Source organism: Carcharodon carcharias, chromosome 3, assembly GCF_017639515.1.
Source record: "Carcharodon carcharias isolate sCarCar2 chromosome 3, sCarCar2.pri, whole genome shotgun sequence".
In the NCBI taxonomy this organism is placed as follows: domain Eukaryota; kingdom Metazoa; phylum Chordata; class Chondrichthyes; order Lamniformes; family Lamnidae; genus Carcharodon; species Carcharodon carcharias.
In genome coordinates, this window is record NC_054469.1 from 136,735,452 (window position 1) to 136,758,020 (window position 22,569).

Here is a 22,569-nt window from a genome sequence, read left to right on the forward strand (position 1 = left end):
CTTGGCAGAACAAGGGTTAAAGTGGGACTAGAGAACAGTACCCCCCATTGTATGATGTAGACAGTCACGTGATAGTAAACTGTGTGTGTGGTAGAGTCTAGAAGGAGCTGGAACCCAAATTTGGCAGTACCTTAGATATGTGTCCAGCAAACAACCTTTACAACAATAACACTTTAAATTTTCTAATCGTTACAGTTAGTCAACAGTACTGATGGTTGTTTGGGAAACAGCGGGGTGGAGTTGGTGCAGCATATAAATTTCTCTGCAGTGCAAAGCTGAGGAACATGTAGGAACTCACTGGTTGCAATTACAATATGACGAGTTAGTGTAATAGTTGACTCTTGCGCCAGTAAGGCACACAGTTGTAATTCAGAAGGTGGCTCACTACCTTCTCAAGGGTAGTTAGATTTGGACAATAAATGCTGAACTTGCTCATAACACCCATATCCCGTGAATTTAAAAAAAACTTCCTCCTGCTTAATATATGTTCTTTAAAATAAACTCCCCTTACAAAATAGGTTTGCAAACTGCTTCACTTATTGTACTTATACAGTTCACTCACGTCCTCAAATGTAGCAATTCAGTTAGTCGGACGCTAATAATTCATGTGGGAACGGTTCTTACTCGCAATGTTTACCAGTCGGATTTAATTTCTGGTTTGCAACCTGTGCGGCGTTTCCTGCGAGTTGTCATATCTTTCCTGCAGTGCCGATGGTGGACGGTTTAATCGCGGGGCGGGGATTCTTCCGTTGTCTTACAGGCTGCCAGGCGATGAGGAAGATAATGTCGACTCTTACTGCTCGCTGTATCACGCGGAGTGGGCTGTTCCGCCCGGATTCCCGGGCTCGGCTCGCGCTGTTCCGCCCGGATCCCCGGGCTCGGCTCGCGCTGCTGCGCGCGGATCTCCCGGCTTTGTCGGCGCGAGGGCCTCCGGCGGGGAGCCGCAACGCCAGCGAACACTGGGAGAGCAACGCGACTGCGGAGCTGGGTAAACTGCAGACATTATCAAGTATATAAGTTAGCCGGCTCATAGGAGTTTGGAAAAAGTGTCGGAACTGACAGACGGCTAATGGCTATTCACTCCCAGAATCACAATTGTTACAGTGTAGAAGGTCGTCATTTGGCCCATCGTATCTTGAGCATTTTAACTTAGTACCAATCTCCTGCCTTTCCCCCACAACCTTGCACATTGTTTCTCTTTAGATAATCATCCAATGCCCTCTTGAATGCCTCACTTGACCCTGCCTCCACCACACTTCCAGGCAGTGTATTCCAAACCCTAACTAATCGCTGTACGAAAAAGTTTATTCTCACCTCACATTTGCTCCTTTTGCAAAACACTGTACCCTCTGGTTCTCAATCTTTTTACGAGCGGGAACAGTTTCTCCCTATTGACTCTGTCCAGGCCCCTCGATTTTGTAAACTTCTATCAAGTCTCCTCGCAGCCTTCTCTCCAAGGAAAACAGTCCCAACTTCTCCAATCTTCCTCATAACTGAAGTGTCTCATCCCTGGAACCATTCTCATAAATCTCTTCTGCACTCTCTCCAATGTGTTCACATCCTTCCTATAGTGTGGTGCCTAGAACTGTACACAATACTCCAGCTGAGGTCTAACCAGTGTCTTACATAAGTTTATCATAACCTCCCTGCTCTTGTACTCTGTGCCCATTTTAATGAAGCCTAGAATACAGCATGCCTTAGAAACAGCTCTCTCTACCTGTCCTGCCATCCTTAATGACTTATGTACATATATACCCAGGTCTTTCTGCTCTTGCACACCCTTTAGAATAGTATCCTTTATTTTATACTGTCTTTCCATGTTCTTTCTATCAAAATGTATCACCTCTCACTTCTCCACACTGAACTTCATCTGCCCACTCTACCAAGATGTCAATGTCCTTTTGAAGTTCTACACTATCCTCCCTACAGTTTACAATTCTCCCAAGTTTTGTGCTGTCTGCAAACTTTGAAATTGTGTCTCCTGCACACCAAAATCTAGATCATTTACATGCATCAAGAAGAGCAAGGGTCCCAATCCCGACCTCTGGGGAACTCCATTACAAACCTTCTTTCAGCCCGAAAAATTCCCATTAACCATTATTCTCTGTTCCTATCTCTCATCCAATTTTGTATCCATGTGGCTACTGTCTGTTTTTTTCCATGACCTATCACTTTCCTCAAGTCTGTGTGTGTTACACTGTATCGAATGCCTTTTGGAAGTCCATGTACACCACATCAATGGCCTTGCACTCATCAACCATCTCTATTACCTCTTCAAAAAAACTCCAAATTAGTTAGACGCGATTATCCTTTAACAAATCCATGTTGACTCTTCTGAATCAGTCCGAATTTTTCCATCTATTAATTATATCCCGAATAATTGTTTCTAGAAGTTTCCCCACCACCGAAGTTAAATTAACTGGTCTGTAATTGCAGGGCAGATCTTTGCAACCTTTTTTGAACAAGGGCGTAATGTTTGCAATTCTCCAGTCCTCCGGCACCTCCCACGAATCCAGGGAACATTGAAAGATTATTGCCAGTGTCTCTGCGACTTCCACTGTCACTTCCTTCAATATTTTTGGATGCATCTCATCTGGTCCAGATGTCTTATCAACTTTCAGTACCGACAGCTTATCTAATATCTCCTCATCAATTTTAAACCCTTCTAGTGACTGAGTTTCCTCCTCTGTCACCGTGGCCTGGGCAGCATCTATCTCGTAGGTAAAGACAGCCATAATCCTTTTACCACTATTTACTATTGCTGTGTTTATAGAATACTTTGGGATTTCCTTTTACGTTAGCTGCCAGTCTTTTTCATAATCCCTCTTTGCTTCTCATATTTGCTTTTTCGCATACCTTCTGAACTTCCTATATTTGGTTTAGTTCTCAATTCTATTTGCTACCTGACACCCGTCATAAGCGCACTTTTTCTTTAACTTAATTTCTATCTCCTTTGTCATCCAGGGAGCTCTGGATTTGTTTGTCCTACCTTTCCCTATCAATGGAATATACCTTGACTGTGCCCAAACTATCTCCTTTTTGAAGGTGCCCCATTGAAGTCTGCTCTGTGCCAGTTCATTATTCTTATTCTGGGTTGACTTATATCCTTTTCCACCTAATCCTAAACCTTATGATACAATGATCACTGTCCCTAAATGTTCCCCCACTGTCACTTGATCTACTTGGCCCACCTCATTCTCAAGAACCAGGTCCAGCAATGCCTCCTTTCTTGTTGGACTGGACACATACTGCTGTCGGAAATTCTCCTGAACACTATCTAGGAATGCTTGTCCCTCACTGCCCCTTACATTGCCACTATCCCAGTCTATATGCGGGTAATTAAAGTCCCCCATAATAACTACAATGTTTACACTTCTTTTCTTTGCAGATTTGTTCTCTATATCCTTCCCACTAGCTGGTAGTCTACATTTACACCGAGCAATGTAATTGTATCCTTATTTCTTAGCTCTAGCCAAATAAATTCTGTCCTTGAATCCTGACACAGCCTCTTTCTCCAGTACTGCAATACTCAACCAAAAGCGCCACCCCTCCTTTTTTCCCTTTCCTGAACACTCTGTAACCGGGAATATTTAACACCCAGATCTGCCCTTCCTTAAACCAGGTCTCCGTTATCGCCACATCATCATAATCCTACAAGGCAATCTGTGCCTGTAACTCCCCAATTTTATTAACTATACTCCGTGCATTCACAAACATGCAGTGTAACCCTGAATTAGACTTAATTACTTGCTCCCTTACTCAGACTCCATCTATTAACTTACTATTCTCTATTTTAGTGCTGTCTGCCTCTGCCAACATTCCATGCACTCTGGTATTACTTTTTAATATTCTCTCCTCATTCCCACACCCCTGATGAGTTGGCTTAAACCTTCCCCAACAGCACTAACAAAATGACCCACAGTCAGGGCTCTGTGCGGATGCAACCTGTCTGGCCTGTCTCGATGCCATCTCCGCCAGAGCCAGTCCCAGTGTCCTAGGAATCTAAAGCCCTCCCTCCTGCACCATCTTTCCAGCCACGCATTCATCTGTCTTACCTTCCTATTTCTGTACTCACTTGCACGTGACACTGGGAGTAATCTGGGAGAATACTACTTTAGAGGTCCTGCTTGCTAATTTTCTACCTAGCTCCCTAAATTCCGATTGAAGGACCACATGCTTTACGCAATATCCTAAAGATGAGAGGTTGGGGAAGTGAATTCCAGAGTTTAAGACCCAAGCAGCTGCCAGCTGTTAATGGTAAGACAAAGTGAGTGGGGTGGACAAGTGACCAGAGTTGAAAGAACGAGTTCTTGGAGGATTGTAGGTCGAGGGCTTTACAAACATCAGGACAATGAGGCCACAAAGGGATTTAAACATAAGGATGAGAATTTTAAATTGGAAGTGTTGTGGGATCAGAAGACAATGAGGATTAGGTGAACAGGACTTGGTACAGAAATAAAAACAGAAAAGTGCTGGAAAAGCTCAGTGGGTCTGGCAGCATCTATGGAGAAACATAGTTTATGTTTCGAGTCCAATATTACTTTTCTTCAGAACTTGGTACAAGCTAGTGTAAAGGCAGAGTTCTGGATGAGCTGAAGTTTATGGAGGATACGAAAAGGAAGGTTAGACAGGAGGACACAGAATTAGTCAAATCTGGAGGTGAGAATAGGCATAGATGAGTTTCAGCAGCACAGGGTCTGAGATGGACAATAAATCAGAGGTGGAAGTAGGCACTCTGTGATGGAGGCTGTTTGGCTTTGCTCAATCTTCTTGGTCAGAAGCCTTGCTGAGTTTTCTGATTTTGCTCCTTGAGAGTAAAATTTGCTAAATTGCAGTATCTACCAAGTTAGTTACTAGAAAATGTATAGTGCTTATGAAAGCATTTAATAAATTCTGCTAGAGCGGATTAAGCTATTTCCAAGCAATGTTTCTAGGAAGTAGCGTGTAATAAACTAAACAGGTGTATTCTGCTTTCCATTAGGTTCCATTCCCCAGCCAGTTTTTAACATTGATGTTTTGGTGGTTTTGTTACGCCAGGAGAATGCTAAAGATATATGCGTTATTAAACTGCCCATGGAAATAAAGTACACTGATTATTTTATCATTGTGAGTGGAACTTCTTCAAGGCATTTACAAGCAATGGCACAATATGCAGTCAAAGTGGTAAGTGGTGTATTTGTGTAAATTAAGTTGTTGCTATTTGACTTGATAATTAGAACACCCAAAAGCTTAAGCCCTCATCCCAAGATTGTTTTATGATTGGGAAAGCAGATCAATGAACGCTCACTTTCTGTAATATTGAGGCTATTGTGTTAGATCTAGAAGTTAAACCAAATAGTCAACTTCTTGGACAATAAATTAAAAATACACTTTTTAAAAAGCTGAATCTATTTTGCAAATTACTTATTTAATTTGCAGGAAAGGCACTAAAACTTGCCATAAATTATAACACCAATCTATATCCCAGGATTAGATCACAATCTTGATCATTCTTATTAAAATGTATGCAGTACACAGGATAATATACACTTGACCTTTCAAGCATTATGACTCACAGTGTTGTGATTTAATAGTGGTGAATTAAATGTACCTTGGAGATGCAGTGCTCTGTGTGTAGGCCTTAGGCTTTGTGTTGGTCATATGAGAGAGTTAAGGAAAACAAAGTTTCCAGAGCCTTTGATGGTTGACTATTCAGTAAGGTTATAAAAGTACAAAAACAAGTAGATTTTTTTGAAAAGATACATAACTAAATTAGTATGAGAGCTTAGAGAAAGATTGTAGAATTTCTAGTAGATGAGTACACCAGGGGGAGAATTTTCTCCCCGTCCGGGGGGTGGAGAGGGGGTTGGACAGAAGCGGGTGCTTAGCAATTGCCACCCGCGATTGGCTGCACAATGACATTTTACATGGGCAGGCCAATTAAGGCCCACCCAGCGTGACGTGCACCCGGAGGCACTGTGCACTCCCTGTGCAGGCGGGGGATGTAGGCTGAGTCGGGGCCTGCACTCCTTCATGCATGTGCGAGAAAGAGTGCAGAAATCTCCCTGAGGCAAAGAGCTGCCTCAAGGAGGTCAGTTTTATTTTTGAAAATTTTAATAAAGAAACAAAAATTTAATAAATGTCTCCCTCATGTGACAGTGTCACACATGAGCTGGGACATGTCAATGAATTTTATTGTAAATTTTTATTAAACTTAAAAAAACCTTCATGAAACCTCATCCCACCCATGGATGAGGTTTCATGATGAATACGATGACCGCCTGAGCTCTTCGCCTGCCCGCCAACCTTAAGGTTGGACGGGCAGCTCAGTTAATTAGTTTAATTACTACTTAAATGGCCTTAATAGGCCTTTGACAACACAGCCGACTCCAGTGTGCGCCTGCTGAACTGAATATCTGAATGATGCGCGATGATGTCACTGTGCATCATTTTACACATTGGCGAGCGGGCCCCGCCCTCACTTGCCGACCCAAAGATTCTGTCCCAGAAGAGAGGAATGGTGTTTTGTAGCAAATTAATTTGTGGACACGAAGGAATATTTCATGTTCCTGACTTTTAACGGAAACTAAAATAGTTCTTTTTAAGCTTAGTTGTAATGATCAAATCATACCTTCCCCATCTTGGTTTAATTAACTGACATTTGAAGGAACAGTTCTGTTGCAAACCTTTGGCTAATGTTGAGCATCCAAATTTCAAAAAGAAAATAGGAATAGAAAGAGTCTGTTCATTGGTTTTTGGCTGAATCGAGGAGACTTCCAAAGTTACCATTTTTGAAGCAGCTTAAGTGTGTTTACGTATCAACTTTAGCATTGTAGCCAAGAGGTTTCTGCTTTGCCTCAACCCTGAAGCTGGTGTGTAACTGAGGACTGAAACAGGTGGCCTCAGTTTAAACAGCAAAAGAGATGCAGGTGCAGGAAAAAGAGATGTTAATGGGACAAGTAAAGAAACAAAAGATGGATCTGGAGGAGATGTAAATGGGAACAGCAGAATCATCAACAGCTGTCATCCAAAAAAAATGGGGCAGGAGGAAGAGGTCAATTGTTAATATGTGTGGAGTCTGGATTGCTGTGAAGTGTGTAAGAAAAATGAGGTGCTGATCTTCAAGTTTACAGTAAGCTTCAATGGAACAGTGGAGGTGGCCATGGTCAAAGTGGAAATGGGGCAGAGAATTAAATTTATAATGTTCATGGAGCTAAAGGGCACATACATATATCAAACCTGTAAAATATTACAAAAGTGTTTAAAAATGTAAGAAATATCCCAACACACTTCACATACATTGAATTGTTTTGAAGTGCAATCAATTTTAGGTAAACATGGTCACTGTTTTACATGCAAGAGTTCCCACAAGCTGCTGTTTTGGAATCAGAACAATTGTTACAGCGCAGGAGGACATTTAGCCTGTTGTATCTACACTGGCTTTCCGAATGAGCAATTCTGACTGTTATGACACAGCAGATGGTAAATGCCAAACTGTTCAAATCCCAGAGGGAAACTTGAAACAACTGTCACAACTAATTTTCAATTTGTATAAATTTCGAGGTGGGTGCCTTGAATTCAGTAGTAATATGACCACCAAGTCTTATAGTTTTTATAAAACTAGATTAAACATTTAAAAAGAGAAATGATTTTAAATATATAAATAGATCTATAAATTACTACTGATAACTTCTAAATCCCCAACTCAATCTAACTCCCAGTTACACCTTCATTAAGGCAACAGTAAGACAGATTTTAAAAGACCCAGGCAAAGAAACATGATATCCTAAACAAGTTGACTTCCAAGTGAGTTTTCTTAACTGCAGTCCTTTGAAGACAGCAGCTTGAGGCATAGATGCTGAAGGCTTTTCATACTTGTAAGATCTTAAAAATGCCTTCCCTTACACACACCCCTTGCTCCTTCTTTATATGTATCTTCCTCTTTGAATGCAAATGCCCATTGTTTTACTATATCTTTGGACTTTATCTCCTTTAAGATAAAACCCTCTCATAGCACTAAGTTTTACCAGTAATCTTTGGGAAAAATAAACATACTGTTTCTAAACTTCACCTGGCTAGGTGATATTTCATCCCTCCTTTGAAAACAATCTATTCTGGTTTCTTTTAAAATGCAAATGTTCCCTTGACACCTATGTTTCTAAACTTCCCCATGTTTATCTAATTAACATTTCAAACCTATCCCCTCCTCTTAGATCAAAGCACCCAGACTAGCTGCCTCTAAATCAATTAAATCTCTCTCTCTCACACACACAGGCACCATTACTCTATTTTACAGTTTTAATGTTAATTTTAAATTCCAGTATCATTGAGAATTATTATATCTTCTTGACAGTGCCATTCCCCTGCCTTCTCCCCATACCCTGCACATTATTATTTTTCAGACAATAGTCTAATTCCCTTTTGAATGTCTCAATTGAACTGGCCTCCATCACATTCCCAGGCAGTGCATTCCAGACCGTAGCCACTCACTGCGTGAAAACATTTTTGGTCTCACTTTTGCTTCTTTTCCCAATTACTTTAAATCTGTGCCCTCAAATTCTTGATCCTTTCACAAGTGTTTCTCCCCATCTACCTTGTCCAGGTTGTTTATGATTTTGAATACCTCTATCAAATCTCCTGTCTTCTCTCCAAGGAAAACAGTCCCAAATTCTCCAATCTATCTTCATAACTGAAGTTCCTCATCCCTAAAATCATCCTGGTGAATCTTTTCTGCATGCTCTCCAATGCCTTCACATCATAGTGTGGCACCCAGAACTGGATGCAATATTCTAGCTCAGACCAGTGTCTTATACAAAATCAACACAACCCCTTGCTCTTGTACCCTTATGCTCCTATTATTAAAGTCTAGGATACTGTATGCTTTATTAACTGTGCTCTCAACCTGTCCTGCCACCTTCAATGACATGCATATATACACCCAGGTCCCTCTGCTCCTGCACCCCCTTTAGAGTTGTACCCTTTATTTCATATTCCTATTCCATATTCTTGCAACCAAAATTAATCACATCACATTTCTGCACAATGAATGTTATCTGCCACTTGTCTGTCCTTTTGAGGTCTACACTATCTTCCTCACCTTTCACAATGCTTCCAAGTTTCATATCATTTGCAAATTTTGAAATTGTGCCCTTACACCAATGTCTAGATCATTAATATATATCAGGAAGAGCAAGGAGATTAAATTTTGAATTATTTTTGCTAAATTGTATAAAACTGGTCACCTTAAAATCAATGAAATTACTGAACTTAAATCAGCACTGTTAATATTTAATGATTTATTCTGCAGCATAAACACTTGAAGGGAGGGCAGACTGCTCATGTCCACATTGAAGGGAAAGATACAGATGATTGGAAGTGCATAGATTTTGGTAAGTTCAGTTGAATCTGTAACAAAACATTTTATTTAATTGGCAAAAGCAAAACACAGCAGGTGGAAATCAGAAAAGATCCTGAATACACTCAGCAGTTCAGATCACACCTGTGGAGAGAGAAACAGAGTTAATGTTCAGTCCAGAGATGTTTCACTAGACCAATTCTGAGATGAAGGGGTTATCTTTTGAAGAAAGGTTGACCCTATACCTATCGAGAAGAATGAGAGATGAACTTACTAAAACATAAGATCTTGAGGGGACTTGATGGGGTGAATGGTGAGAGGATATTTACCCTTGTGGGGGAGTCTAGAACTAGGGGTCCTCCATTTAAGACAAGGAGAATTGTTTTTTCTCTAAGGGTTGTTAGTCCCTGAAAATCTCTTCCCCAGAGAGCAATGGAGTCATTGAATATATTCAAGGCTGACCTTGATTTTTGATCAACAAGGGAGTCAAGGGTTATGCGGAGCAGACAGAAAAGTGGAGTTGAGGCCACAATCAGATAGCTATGATCTTATTAAATGGCCTGCTCCTAATTCTTGTATTATATTTCAGTTGTGTGTTCTAATGAAATTAACACTGCAGTACTTAAGTTTGGATATCGATATCTGAATGAAGCAGAATATGTAGATAAGTGTGGGCTCAATCTAGCCCCTGGGCAGAAATTACCAAGAGACTAGAGCAAAATAATGGGTACCTGGAAGTAATTCCAGTGTTCTGTGCTGAAGGGGTTCAGTGTGGTCAGTTTTTGTTTATAAGACAGATGAATTACAGGCTTGGTTTAAGCTACGAACTGGACACTTTAATGTGTACACTAGTTCCATGAATCACTGCAGGAGTTACTCAGGATAGTGTCCTAGGCCCAACCATTTTCAGCTGTTTCATCAATGACCTTCCTTCCACCATAAGGTCAGAAGTGGGGATGTGTGCTGAAGATTGCACAATGTTCAGCACCATTTACGACTCCTCAGATACTGTAGCAATCCATGTCCAAATGCAGCGAGACCTGGACAATATCCAGGCTTGGGCTGACAAGTGGCAAGTAACATTTTCACTAAAACGAGTGCCAAGCAATGACCATCTTCAAAGAGAGAGAATCTAACCATCTTCTCATGACATTCAATGGCGTTACCATCGCTGAATCTCTCTAACATCCTCAGGGGTTTTTGAGTGTTGTGGGAGCTGCACATTAACCAGAAACAGAACTGGACTAGACACATAAATACTTTGGCTACAAGAGCAGGTAAGAGGCAAGGAATCCTGTGCCGAGTAACTCTCCTGACTCCCCAAAGCCTATTCACCATCTACAATGCACAAGTGTGGAGTGTGAAGGAATACTCTCCACTTGCCTAGATGAGTGCAGCTCCCACAACACTCAAAAAGCTTGACACCATTCAGGACAAAGCAGCCCGCTTGATAAGCACCACATCCACAAACATTCTCTCCCTCCACCACCGATGAACAGCAGCAGTGTGTACCATCTGGAAATTTCACAGCAAAAACTCACCAAGGCTCCTTAGCCAGCACCTTCCAAACCCACGACCTCCACTATCTAGAAGGACAAGGGCAGCAGACACATGGGAACACCAAGCCACTCACCATCCTGACTTGGCAATATATCAACAGTTCCTTCACTGTCGCTGGGTCAAAATCCTGGAATTCCCTCCCTAACAGCACTGTGGGTGTACCTGCACCACAGGTAATGGAGCGGTTCAACACAGCAGCTCACCACCACCTTAAAGGGCAATTAGGGATGGGCAAAAATGGCTGGCCTAGCCAGTGATGCCCACATCCCATAAATTAATTTTAAAAGGTGACTTAGCAATTGACCAGGAAGTTCTGATGTTAATGTCTTATATCTGCTAAGTTAACTTATCCCAACTAGTCTGTTAGGGTTGTCATTCTTTGGACTCAGTTTTTGATGCAGGTGCAGTAGCCTAATGATTACACTAACATTGAGAGTTTGAGACTTTACATTCCACCAGAGGGCAGCATTAGAAAATTCTTTAAGGTAAGGGAGCCTGATACTGAACTAAAACAAAAACAGAATTACCTGGAAAAACTCAGCAGGTCTGGCAGCATCGGCGGAGAAGAAAAGAGTTGATGTTTCGAGTCCTCATGACCCTTCGTCATGAGGACTCGAAACGTCAACTCTTTTCTTCTCCGCCGATGCTGCCAGACCTGCTGAGTTTTTCCAGGTAATTCTGTTTTTGTTTTGGATTTCCAGCATCCGCAGTTTTTTTGTTTTTATCTGATACTGAACTAGTCTGCCCTACATACAAACCCAGTCCCAAGTTATAGACTTTGTGGTTGGTGCAAAGTGTTTTTTTGAGGGATGTGGGTAAGAAACAGCTGGGGAACATTTATGATTGGATGAAAATTACATTTTTTAAAACACTGTGGCTGGAGAAGATCATTACTCAATCAAATGCTTTTGAACAGGCATTTGTTTATTTGTTGTCACTAAGATTATTTTCTTCTCTCAAGGTAACATTGTAGTACATTTCATGCTACCTGAAACAAGGGAGATCTATGAACTGGAGAAGCTTTGGACCTTGCGTACCCATGATGATCAGTTTGCTAAGATACCTGCAGAAATTCTTCCAACAGATTTTGTATACGGACCAACTGATGACATGGACCAAAAAAGTGATTTCAAAGGACTGTCTTGAGGGATTCACATAATATTGAAAATGAAATTACACAAATACCGGTTCATAATGTATCAGAGCTCATTTAAAGCAATGAATAAGCAGAGGAATTAGTAGAGAGAAAGGAGATCGATCACGTTAAGTATAAGGTTCAGAAAGTAGTTCTATTGAATGACCTCCAGCTTGTAGAAATTAAGCACATGCTGTACAGTTGTAGCAGTTGACGTTCTGATCATGCATTTCAAAAAATTGAAATGACTGCATGTCACAGATGAAACTAATGTTGCTGCATTCTGGTTGGATGTGTTTCATATCGTTCCCCAGGTGTTGAATGTGTTTATGGAGGAGCTAATACCCTGGCAGGCTTGTATACTAGAAATTGTAATGCATAAGCTATATGTTTTGAACTTTTGAAGTATATAAGCAGTGAATTATACTAAAAGGAGTTGAAGCTTCTGTTACAAATAAAAAGTTAAAACAAGTTAACCTTTAAAATTGCACTGAAAAATGGCATTTGACATAGTCAATGATTGTATTGGAAAAGAAACTCAAGGGCAGACAACAATGTTTCACCACACCCCCATTACAGTAAGACTCTGGGTCCTCCATATAAGTTGAAAATGGGAATTCATCACATGGTGTGAAAGCTAGTGGGCAATCTCTGAACAGCAGCTATAAGGTCAAGATTAGAACTAGATGACATGCAATAGACTTGCCTGGGTTAACTGGAGGGAATATGGGAGCACTCTCCATACGCTCCCTTGTGTAAAAACAATAACTAATTTATTGAACCTGTTGAAACATTAATTACATTGCTTCTTCCTACATTCAAAGCTTGCTTCAGCCAATTCTCCCTTAAATGGAATTTATATTTTTGTAACATTTGGGATTTTACAAATTTAAAAAAAAATGCATGAAATTTCTAAACAGAATTAACAAATTGTACAAGCTACAAAAAATGGAATTTTCTTTAAGATGTGTTTTGCAAGATAGATAACATGGTCTTGAAAGTGAGCAAGTAAATTCTGAGCTCATGCCCTAAAGGTCCCAAAGGGAGAGAACCAATGTTTAACGGATTGCTGTCTTACTATGTTAAAGGTAAGTTGTAGTAAGGAAAGTTTGTTCAAAATTGGCTTGTGTCTTTAAAAGCAAAAGATTTTCTTAATTTTGATTGATCTTTCATGTCGAGCTGTTTCAAAATGAATAGCTTAGTGTTTGCGCCTCTTCCATGAATATTAATTGTGTCAAGGGGTTATACATGAAATTGTTAGTTTGTCATGTGTTTATAAACAATTGCCAAGCCACAGCAATGAAACTACCATCTAATATACTTATTTCAAGTACTGTAATGAGAAAATGCAATTTTGCTGAATATCTTGAAGACAATCACTTAGGAGCTAAATTCTTTTATTTCATACAGAGGCATTTGACAAGTGGGGCTGCATTGGGGGCACAGTATTTAAATGAAAGGGAAGTGAGCCAAATTATTTTTGCTGGTATCACTTCCGTTTACAGAACTACCTTCAACTAAATGCCAATATTTCCAAATTACCAATCTTGCTATATAGACCAGAAAATTAATGATATAACAGCAGCAGATCAGGCAATGTAAATGCAGCAATTAAACCAAAAAACATGGTAAATCAATTTTATCAAATGTTACTTGCAACAAAAAAGTGGGCTCCGACCTTTCAGCCTCACGTCAATTCATTTAAGCTATTAAATGACCTTCTGTAGTTCAGTAATTTTATCAATGTAAGAAAACATTTCTAACTCTACATGGAGAAGTCACTCTGTCAAAAGAATGAGAATTAATCCATTTTGCTAAAGCTACAACATAAGCTTTGAGAATTTTTAATTAGTAATGAATATATGTAGGCAAAAACACACCAGACCATTTTTAAATTGTCTAACCTGTACAAAAAATGATCTTTGGGAAAAATTATCAACCTATCCTATGCAGAAATGCCTCTAATTCAAATGTATCTAAGAGGTAGATCAAAAATTGATGAAGTAAATGGTTTTGCCAAGTTGTGCCCCTCTATTTCAGTGCAGCATGATGATTCTGATCATCTCATGCACAAAAAAAAAATCACAAAAAAGGTTCAGAGGTAATAGCATGGCTCTGCTCAGACCACACACACACACACACACAGCAGTGTTTATGCACTAAATATGCACTGCCTTCATTTAAAGCACTGAGGTAGATGGAAATTGGGTGCACTCAGGAAATTGACTGGAGTATTTCAACTTTACCACAAATTAATTATTTTAGCTTATTCTGTTCAGACTACATTCGGTGGGAGAAGGAGGGGAGAACAAAAGTATCTTGTGGCTATCAATCTGGCCATTAATGCATTTATTGCTATACTGGTTATCTGTAGAATGTGCATAAACCCTGCTGCATTTTGATTAAGCTCAGAGGAAAGACGGCGTTCAAACTAACAGCGTCTCCCATGACTTAGTGTAGCCCACTACAGTAGCTGCATATGTAAACTCTTATTTTTCAACAACTTTAGAATGAGCAAACAGCATTTGACTTTTTCTCCCCATTATGGTGATCAAAATGTGTGGTTCAATAAATTCAGAGTCCACTCTAGCAAAGTCTGCCAAAATGCACCCAGACAGATCTAATAGCTCTACCAGTAATTGAAGATGAAACTTGCTCTTTGAACAAAATGGCCAAGTCCAAACACTGTCATTATGCATCAAGATGCAGTGATGGTCAAAGGCACCAAGGGTCCATGCATTTAAAATTACCCAGTTATACTAAAAGCTAATCCATTTTGCAGCCTCTTTCCCCAACCCCAGCCTCTTGCCATCACTTCCTTGTTTTGTTCCCAAAAGTACCATCAATCAAAAATAGGAAATAAACACTTTCATCCTATCTTAAGAAGAAAAAAAATGGCATTGCTGCTATTAGTATATATTGGCATCATTCGGCGTCTCAAACATTCACAGAATTTTGATCAAATGATGGTGTTGTGGACCTCAGGAAAACTGAGGCAAGTATCATTTATCGAATACTCCCATCAGCCAGCAGCTAGAAGCAACACATTTACATCTGTATTTTTCTCTGTAGTGCTCCTGGCTTTTAGCTGATCAAATTTTACTTTTTTTTATTAAAAAAATAAAATGCTTGACTATTACTTTTATAAAGTATACAAAATAAGCAGAAAAAAGGAACAATTGAGGTACTAAATGCCTGAGGTAGTTTAGTAAAATACATGATCAATTCATGCCTGGCCAACACCATTCAACACTTCCCTTAGGTTCTAATGGCAGTATTCTAGTAATCTTTGTAAAACAACCCAATTTAAAAAAGCCATTTTGCATGTTGGGACAGATGCCTCAATCTTGCCAACTCCCTTAGTCCCTCCCCAAAAAAATCTCAAGGTTTCATAATGATTCGAACTATAAGAGCAATGCCTTTTTGTAATCAGTGAAAAATTAGAAGAGAAAGCTTCATTAAACCCAACAGATCTAAGAATTTTGGGAAAGCTAACAAGGCAATAAAGTTTTGAAATTCGAACAAAAGAAGGGAAGTGAAAGGGCCTTATTTAAAGCTGGGTTTCACAAGGTTTCTTCTTGAACGCCTAAAGAATACATTCGCACAAAGACAGAGTTCATAGATTGCCTAGTCCTCAATAAAGGTGACTGGGGAAGGTGGAACATATGCTTCTTTATTAGCGACAGGTTTAACTGCCTGTGATTACACAGTCTCTCTCTCTCTTTGGTCTGGCATCTGTCTCTGTGGTAGATTGGAGATCCTGAACCTTTTACTTTCTTCGTGGTTGGGGCTGTCCACTCTGCACTGTTTTCTGTTGTTGTTGTCTTTTTACTTGAATCAAAATGTCTTGAATTTTTCGCTGAGCAAGCTGCATGTCAACAGAGAAGTTAGTTAATTTTTGTAAGCAATTTTCACAAATTTTGCACTGCACTCAAGCCTCATTTAATCAAAGTAGAATGTGCAAGTTGAATTCTCCCACCCTAAAAGGAATGAGTAAAAATCAAAGTTAAGGCTAATAACGAAAGATCTGTGAACTAATGTATAAACAGACATATTGAAACCTTAATTATATACAAAATTTCTAGTACATTCTTCCACCTAATCAATAGATGATTTGGAGCATAAATAAAATATAAATTCACCTTCAAGTCATATTTTAAAATGTTGTAAATCATAGAACAAGGCCATTTGGCCGGTCATATTTGTATATCCAGTTAATCCCAATCTCTATCTCTTTCTCTATAGCCACACAATTTTCTTTCCTCCACATATTTATCCAATTCACTTTTGAATGTTACTTTTGAATCTGCTTCCATGACCCTTTTAGGCAACACATTCCAAATAATGATGCTAACTCTACAAAAAAATTCTCATCTCACCTTTGACTCTTTTGCCAATTACCTCGAATCTATGATAAAAGCAAAAAACTGCGGATGCTGGAAATCCAAAACAAAAATAAAAATACCTGGAAAAACTCAGCAGGTCTAACAGCATCTGTGGAGAGGAACACAGTTAACATTTTGAATCTGTATGACTCTTCAACAGAAGAAGTTCTGTTGAAGAGTCATACGGATTCGAAACGTTAACTGTATTCCTCTCCGCAGATGCTGTCAAACCTGCTGAATTTTTCCAGGTATTTTTATTTTTGTTTTTGTTTTTTTAACGTCGAATCTACATTTATTTGTTACCATTCCTTCTGCTAGCGGAAGGAATTTCTCTTTATTTACTTTATCAAAACATTTAATGATTTTAATGCCTTTCTTAATCTTCTACTTTAAGAACAATCCCAGCTTCTCTAGCCTCTCCACAAATCTACACCTATAAATGATGAAAATTCAGGTTAAAAATACACAATTTTAAAACTTTGATCTAACCCCCTTCCCCAACCTTTGTAAACCATCTTTTTGCAGAATTTCTTCCAAAATAAGAAATTGTGATGGAGACACAAAATACCATTGTTGAAAGAGTGGCTTAAAAATAGTGATTAAACTATACCATCCATAGGTTTCAAAAGCATGAAGTTTGAAAGAGAACAGACAGGAGGTTGGAGTTTTACAGTTTTAACATTCAGGAAAATGAGTTAGAATAAGAGCCTGGTGAGAAATCTCAACAAAATAAGGATCCGTAGAGGTGGAAGAGCAGTCAGAGTACAGAGTAGCTTGGAGCTTAAAAATCAAAAAGGTGAGACTTCAGGAGCACTTACCATAATAGCAATGATAAAAGTAGACAGAGGCAGAAACATTGCCACAGAATAAAGGCTATTGATAAATTGGAGGGGGTGGTGGGGTAAGGGAAAGAGATCATCTATTGTACCTTTTTAAGGAATATGATGTGAAAGAATAGACTCCCCAAATATGGGAGCTGCAATCAAATCTACCGTATTTGGGTACTCAGGAGTAGAGCGGAGGGAAACTAGGGGAAGAATTGTCCCACATTTGCACTAGGTGCAGTAGCAGGTGGGAAGATGGAAGTTTAACCTGCCGGCCACAATGGCGACTTCTCAAACCTACAGCATTAATTATGCATTCCAGGGAAACATGCTGTTTCGATGGACATCACCTCACCGCTTCATCACGCTGGGCGCCATATTTAAAGTGCAACCGCGTGCACACACCTCAATGCTTCCAGCTCACGGCAGCTGCATGGAAGACATGCCCTCTAAAGGCAAAAAGACGTATCCCTGGAATGCCTTTTGCACGCAGTGGAGGTCTGCTGTGATGTCCTCTACCCCTGCTCTGGCTGCGGGATGGTCAGCAACATCATGCATCTGGCTTGGGAGGCGGTGGCTGCGGTGATCAGTGCCAATATGATCTCACATCATATTCCTTAAAAAGGTACAATAGATGATCTGCTAAACAATATGATCTTGGTTCCGTCAGGTTAAGTCACTCTTCTCACTCTCAACAAATACACACACACACACACCGTCAGGGCCCTCACTCACTGCCAGTTCAAGGGATATCACCATTCACACGTACACACTCACCATCATTGTCCTCAGCCCGTCCACGCGACCACTCACCACCCACACAGGCCAGGCATACTTATCAACTGACCTGGCAGGCACCCTGCGTACACCCTCTCCATCTCTATTCATGTAGGACAAGCTGGCACACATCAAGATGGAGAGGTCGCAGACTGGTGGAGGAATTCTTGAAATCCAAGTCCTCGCGGATGTTGAAAACAGAGCCATCCAGCTGCCTGGCGAGGATTTGGACTAGTCCTGTGCTGAAGGTGAGGTTGGCGTTGCTCCACAGTGAGGATCCAGCAATGCAACATACACCAGACTGAATGATGTGTCCTGTTTCACAGGCCACTGCCATGTACGAATTCTCTCTCCTTGCTTTTGCAGGCACATCTGGGAAACAGCCAATGGAGCCCTAGAGCCTCCAATTAAGCCCCGAAGTAATCTGAGGAATCGGAATGCACCTTCATTGAAGACCCATCTCAGTGCTCACCCACACCCTACACCGGTGCCATGGGGAACCTGGTCCAGGACATCGATCCTGCACTGCTGTGTGGGCTGAACTCCATCATTAAAAAGAGTCATATGGACTCGAAACGTTAATTCGGTTTTTCTCTCCACAGATGCTGTTACATTTGCTGAGTTTTTCCAGCATTTTCTGTTTCTGTTTCAGATTTCCAGTATCTGCAGTAATTTGCTTTTATCCGTCATTGAAGCCATAGTTGGCCTCCAGTGTACACGCGAGGTGGGTGCCGGGCAACTGTATCTCACTCCCAGCTACCCCTTCTCAAGGAGTCGGCCTGGGGCCCTCAAAGGGAGGGGGATCAGCAGGTGCACACTCCAGGGCCATCCACCTGTTGACTCCAGAAGCGCCCGGCTACCAGAATCCCCTCTTGCTGTGACCCCAGCAGCTCCACAGGTTGAGGAGGCCTTAGAGCAGGACTCCGAAATCAGACCAGGGACCTCCAGAGCATCAAGATGTAACAGCGTTAGGAAGGTTAAGAAGATGTAACTCTTTTAGATTAAAACAATTAAACTAAATTAACAAAATAAGGGATAAATCAAGCACAGCCCCTAAGTCAGGTCAGCTGTAAAACTAAGGACAAAGTTTAAAGGAAACTTACAAACTTTAAACCAAAATGTGATTAAAAAGGTAAATAAAACACCTCAGTCCCCACTGAGCACGGAAGGCCTCGAGAGTGCCAGCAATTGCACAGTCTGGGCGCGGGTATTAATCACTTGTACATAACGTTCACTATTGTCAATAAATTCCCAAAAATGTCACCCTGCCTGTGGCTCCTTGTTCTCTTGAGCAGTGTTCATGTCACTCAGTTGGGAAACTTTTCTGCACAAGAAAAAGGCAGGTGTCTCAGTCCAGAGCCTCATCCCTGTGATTCGGACAGCCTGCAGACCAGTGACGGTCCAGCCTCTCACTCCCTGGACACATTACTGATGCCTGCACCTTGACGGTGCTGGTCATTGCTGCCAGAATGTAGCGGGCAGGCATCACAGCGTTCCATCATTCGATGTGCTCTCTGCACCTTTAAAACGGGACTGGCTCCCATCTCTTCAGCATGTGACCTGTGACACTGTTCTCCTGAAGGGGACAGGTGCTTTTACAGTTTCATGGCTGTCTCTCCATGATATGACCCTGATCATGGAGCGCAAGCGAGCTGCCCTCAGCCAGACAGAAGTCAGACATTCTCAGAGGCTATGTGAAGATCAACGGATTGTCCACACTGCATATAGTCATCATCCTCCTGCAATTGAGCAACTATTAGGGCCTCCATTGCGTCTCCTTGATGGGAGCCTTATCACAGAGGGTTTGTGTGCTGCCATTAGCCACACTGGGGTCAAATGTTCATAGGTGCAATGTGAGAATCTATGGGGTCTCCTCACTGCATGTCGTCATCATCCTCCACAAATCCAGTATTGTGAGGGCCTCACGAGTGTACCTGCCTCATCTGGCTAGTACGAGAGCCTCATCACCAACATTGTCACCTTACAGGACCTCCTCACCCTCATCCCTGTCAACATCCTCCTCATCAGAGGAGACCTCCAGCTCCTGCATCTCCTCAGCCATCTCCTCTCCCCACTGCAGCGCTAGGCTGTAAAGGGTGCAGCAGGTGACGACAATGCGAAACACCCTCCGTGGACTATATTTCAGGACGCCATCAGACTGGTCCAGGCACTGGAACCTCATTTTCAGCACCTTGATGACCTGCTCTACCACATTGTGAGTTGCAATATAAAACTTGTTACACCTTTGCTCTGATGCTGTCTGAGGCCACGATCTCTGTGGATAGCCCTTGTCCCCGAGGAGCCATCCCTGTAACCTGCGTGGACCCTGGAAGATGTCAGGGACCTGCAAGTGACTGAGAATGTAGGAGTCTTAGACACTTCCTGGAAACCATGCACTGACCTGCAGGATGCGTTTGTGGTGGTCGCACACTAACTGCACATTCAGCCAACGGAAGCCCTTGCAGTTGACAAAGTTGACCGCGTGTTGCGACAGAGATCTGAGCACCATGTGAGTGCAGTCAATCGCACCCTGCACCTGTGGGAAACCCAGAGATCTGGGCAAATCCAATTGCTATTGCATCCTGGCTCTCCTGGTTCTGATTGAAATGCACAAAGTTCTGTATCCTCGTGATGATGACATCCATGACCTCACTGGATGAATTTGTGGGTGGAGGCTTGTGATATTCCAGAGGCCACCTGTGGAGCTCTGAAAGGAGCCACTGGCGTAAAAATTGAGCACTGCAGTCAATTTCACAGTCACAGGCAGTGGATGTCCTCCATGTCGCCAAATCCTGCAGTAACTGGCAGATACGGCTGACCAGTTCCCTAGACATATGCAGTCTTTGGTGACACCAGTTCTCAGTCTTCTGCAGGAATGAAAGGCGGCATCTACAGACCTTGGGTCTATTTGGCACCGACCACCGATAGCTATGGCTCTTCAGTGGCATGTGTGGGTGCACCAGCCGCCTCTTCCTCCTGGGGTTGCTGCTCCTCCATGTGCGCAGCCAGGAGCCTCAGTCACTCTCTTCTGTCTTTTTTGTGCTCTGTAAGCCACGAAGCATACAGTTAGTTCACCAGGCTCCACGATCCTGATATACTCCTTCTGCAGGATGAAAGAGAGAGACGTGTGGATTAGCTTGAGTGCTGGCCACCACACGGATGGCCAGAGTTTAATGCACTGCATGGCTGCCCAAAACCCCACGCACCTCCACTCCACTCCACCTGACTGATTGGCAGCAGCTTTGCCCATTGGACTACATGCTGTGTTCTCAGCTCAGGCGCAGACATTCTCCTAACCCGCACTGCAAGGTTGCACTGTTGGCTTGAACCATGGGGGAAACTGGTCCAAACTAGGATGACGACATTGCAAGGGGCTGTGAGCACTTCCATCAGTGACTGCTCCATGGCCAGGTTTAGCAAGCTGTTTCAGTGGATGCTCCAGTGAGGGGATGATTTCAGTCGGCTGGCCTTATAATGATATGCAGATGTATTACAATGAGTTTCCTGATGTTCCCCACCATTTATGAGCTGAGCAGATGATCACAGACTATTTTCACAATGTTGTGAAACCAATTTTTGGCCTTCTTGCCATATTATCCGCTCACACGCCTGACGTCAGCCGGGATGGAAAATTCCGCCGCAAGTGTTTAGCATGAAAAAGGAAGAAACAAACAGTTTTAACACTGTTCCATTTAAGGATAGAGAAGACAGGACATGATGAGATCCAGAATATACTCAAATGTGAGAGCTGGTACCTATTTGAGATGAGACACGTGAAGAAATTGTATCTCTGGGAAATTCACAAAATTCACAAGAGGAGTGTTGGTGAGGAAGGCAATCTGTTCATTATAGCTCACCTATGCAGAAAGACTATACAGTATTATCTCTTCAGCCGTCCCATTATCACATTATTTAAACAATTCCATGTTTACCTTCATTATTCTACCCAGAAATCCACTTTATATGTTGGCCATGAATAATTTCTTGACATCAGTCTAAAATTTACTTCCTAGTTTGTATCAAAGGGCTTCCAGGTCATTGGCATGCTACTTCCCAAGAACGTTTCCTCACTCATTTATTTTTAAAACACTGGACGCACGGATGCTAAAGACAAATATACTATGGTGAGTTTCTCTCTCCAAACCTCAGACACAGCCCTACTTTCAGGCAGCAGGCAAATTTAAAGGGGAGCAGGAATTAATTGAAAAAGACAGTATTATGTATTTTCAACATGGTCATGTCAGCTACAGTAAAGTTAAATAGAAATATTGAAGGGGGCACTGAAGAAAAAACAAAGAAAGTGAACAACTGAGGGAATAGGATAGGCAAAACACAAGACAAGCCAAATGTGAAGTAAAAATTAAAAAGCGGTTCCCAAAAGTAATTTTGGAAAAGCAAGCGGCCTAGAGAATAAAATGGGAGCAAAAAGACTTTAAAAAGAGAATGGCTGAAAATTAGAATCAAGATGGGAGGGATGCTTTTATTAGTTCAGCAAGCTTTAAAAAAATATAATGGGTAAACAAAAGTTAGAGGTTCATGGCAAAGGCCAGTGAA

The 22,569-nt window shown here is 41.5% G+C and overlaps 2 protein-coding genes across 5 annotated transcripts in view; one reads left to right on the forward strand and one right to left on the reverse strand.

Moving 5' to 3' along the window:
* The first annotated feature begins 711 nt into the window (after positions 1–711).
* malsu1 (mitochondrial assembly of ribosomal large subunit 1) lies at positions 712–12,505 on the forward strand. The gene is made up of 4 exons (XM_041185121.1): positions 712–988; positions 4,982–5,163; positions 9,287–9,368; positions 11,856–12,505. The coding sequence occupies exons 1-4, from the start codon at positions 712–714 to the stop codon at positions 12,038–12,040; spliced, it is 726 nt and encodes a 241-aa protein (XP_041041055.1). The 3' UTR covers positions 12,041–12,505.
* Positions 12,506–13,409: 904 nt separating this feature from the next.
* Positions 13,410–22,569, reverse strand: part of igf2bp3 (insulin-like growth factor 2 mRNA binding protein 3) — a 158,815-nt gene continuing 149,655 nt past the window's right edge. For all 4 annotated transcript variants that reach the window (XM_041185117.1, XM_041185120.1, XM_041185118.1 and 1 more), the window contains one exon: positions 13,410–15,897. In XM_041185117.1, the coding sequence (XP_041041051.1) occupies positions 15,799–15,897 (99 nt within the window). In that variant the 3' untranslated portion in view covers positions 13,410–15,798. The remainder of the gene's footprint in view (positions 15,898–22,569) is intronic.

Excerpts from the sequence above, each read along its gene's own strand:
- malsu1 (XM_041185121.1), top strand. The coding sequence starts at position 712 with ATGGTGGACGGTTTAATCGCGGGGCGGGGATTCTTCCGTTGTCTTACA. Across the intron at positions 989-4,981 it reads CAACGCGACTGCGGAGCTGG|GTTCCATTCCCCAGCCAGTT; the intron begins GTAAACTGCAGA and ends GCTTTCCATTAG. Across the intron at positions 5,164-9,286 it reads CACAATATGCAGTCAAAGTG|CATAAACACTTGAAGGGAGG; the intron begins GTAAGTGGTGTA and ends TTTATTCTGCAG.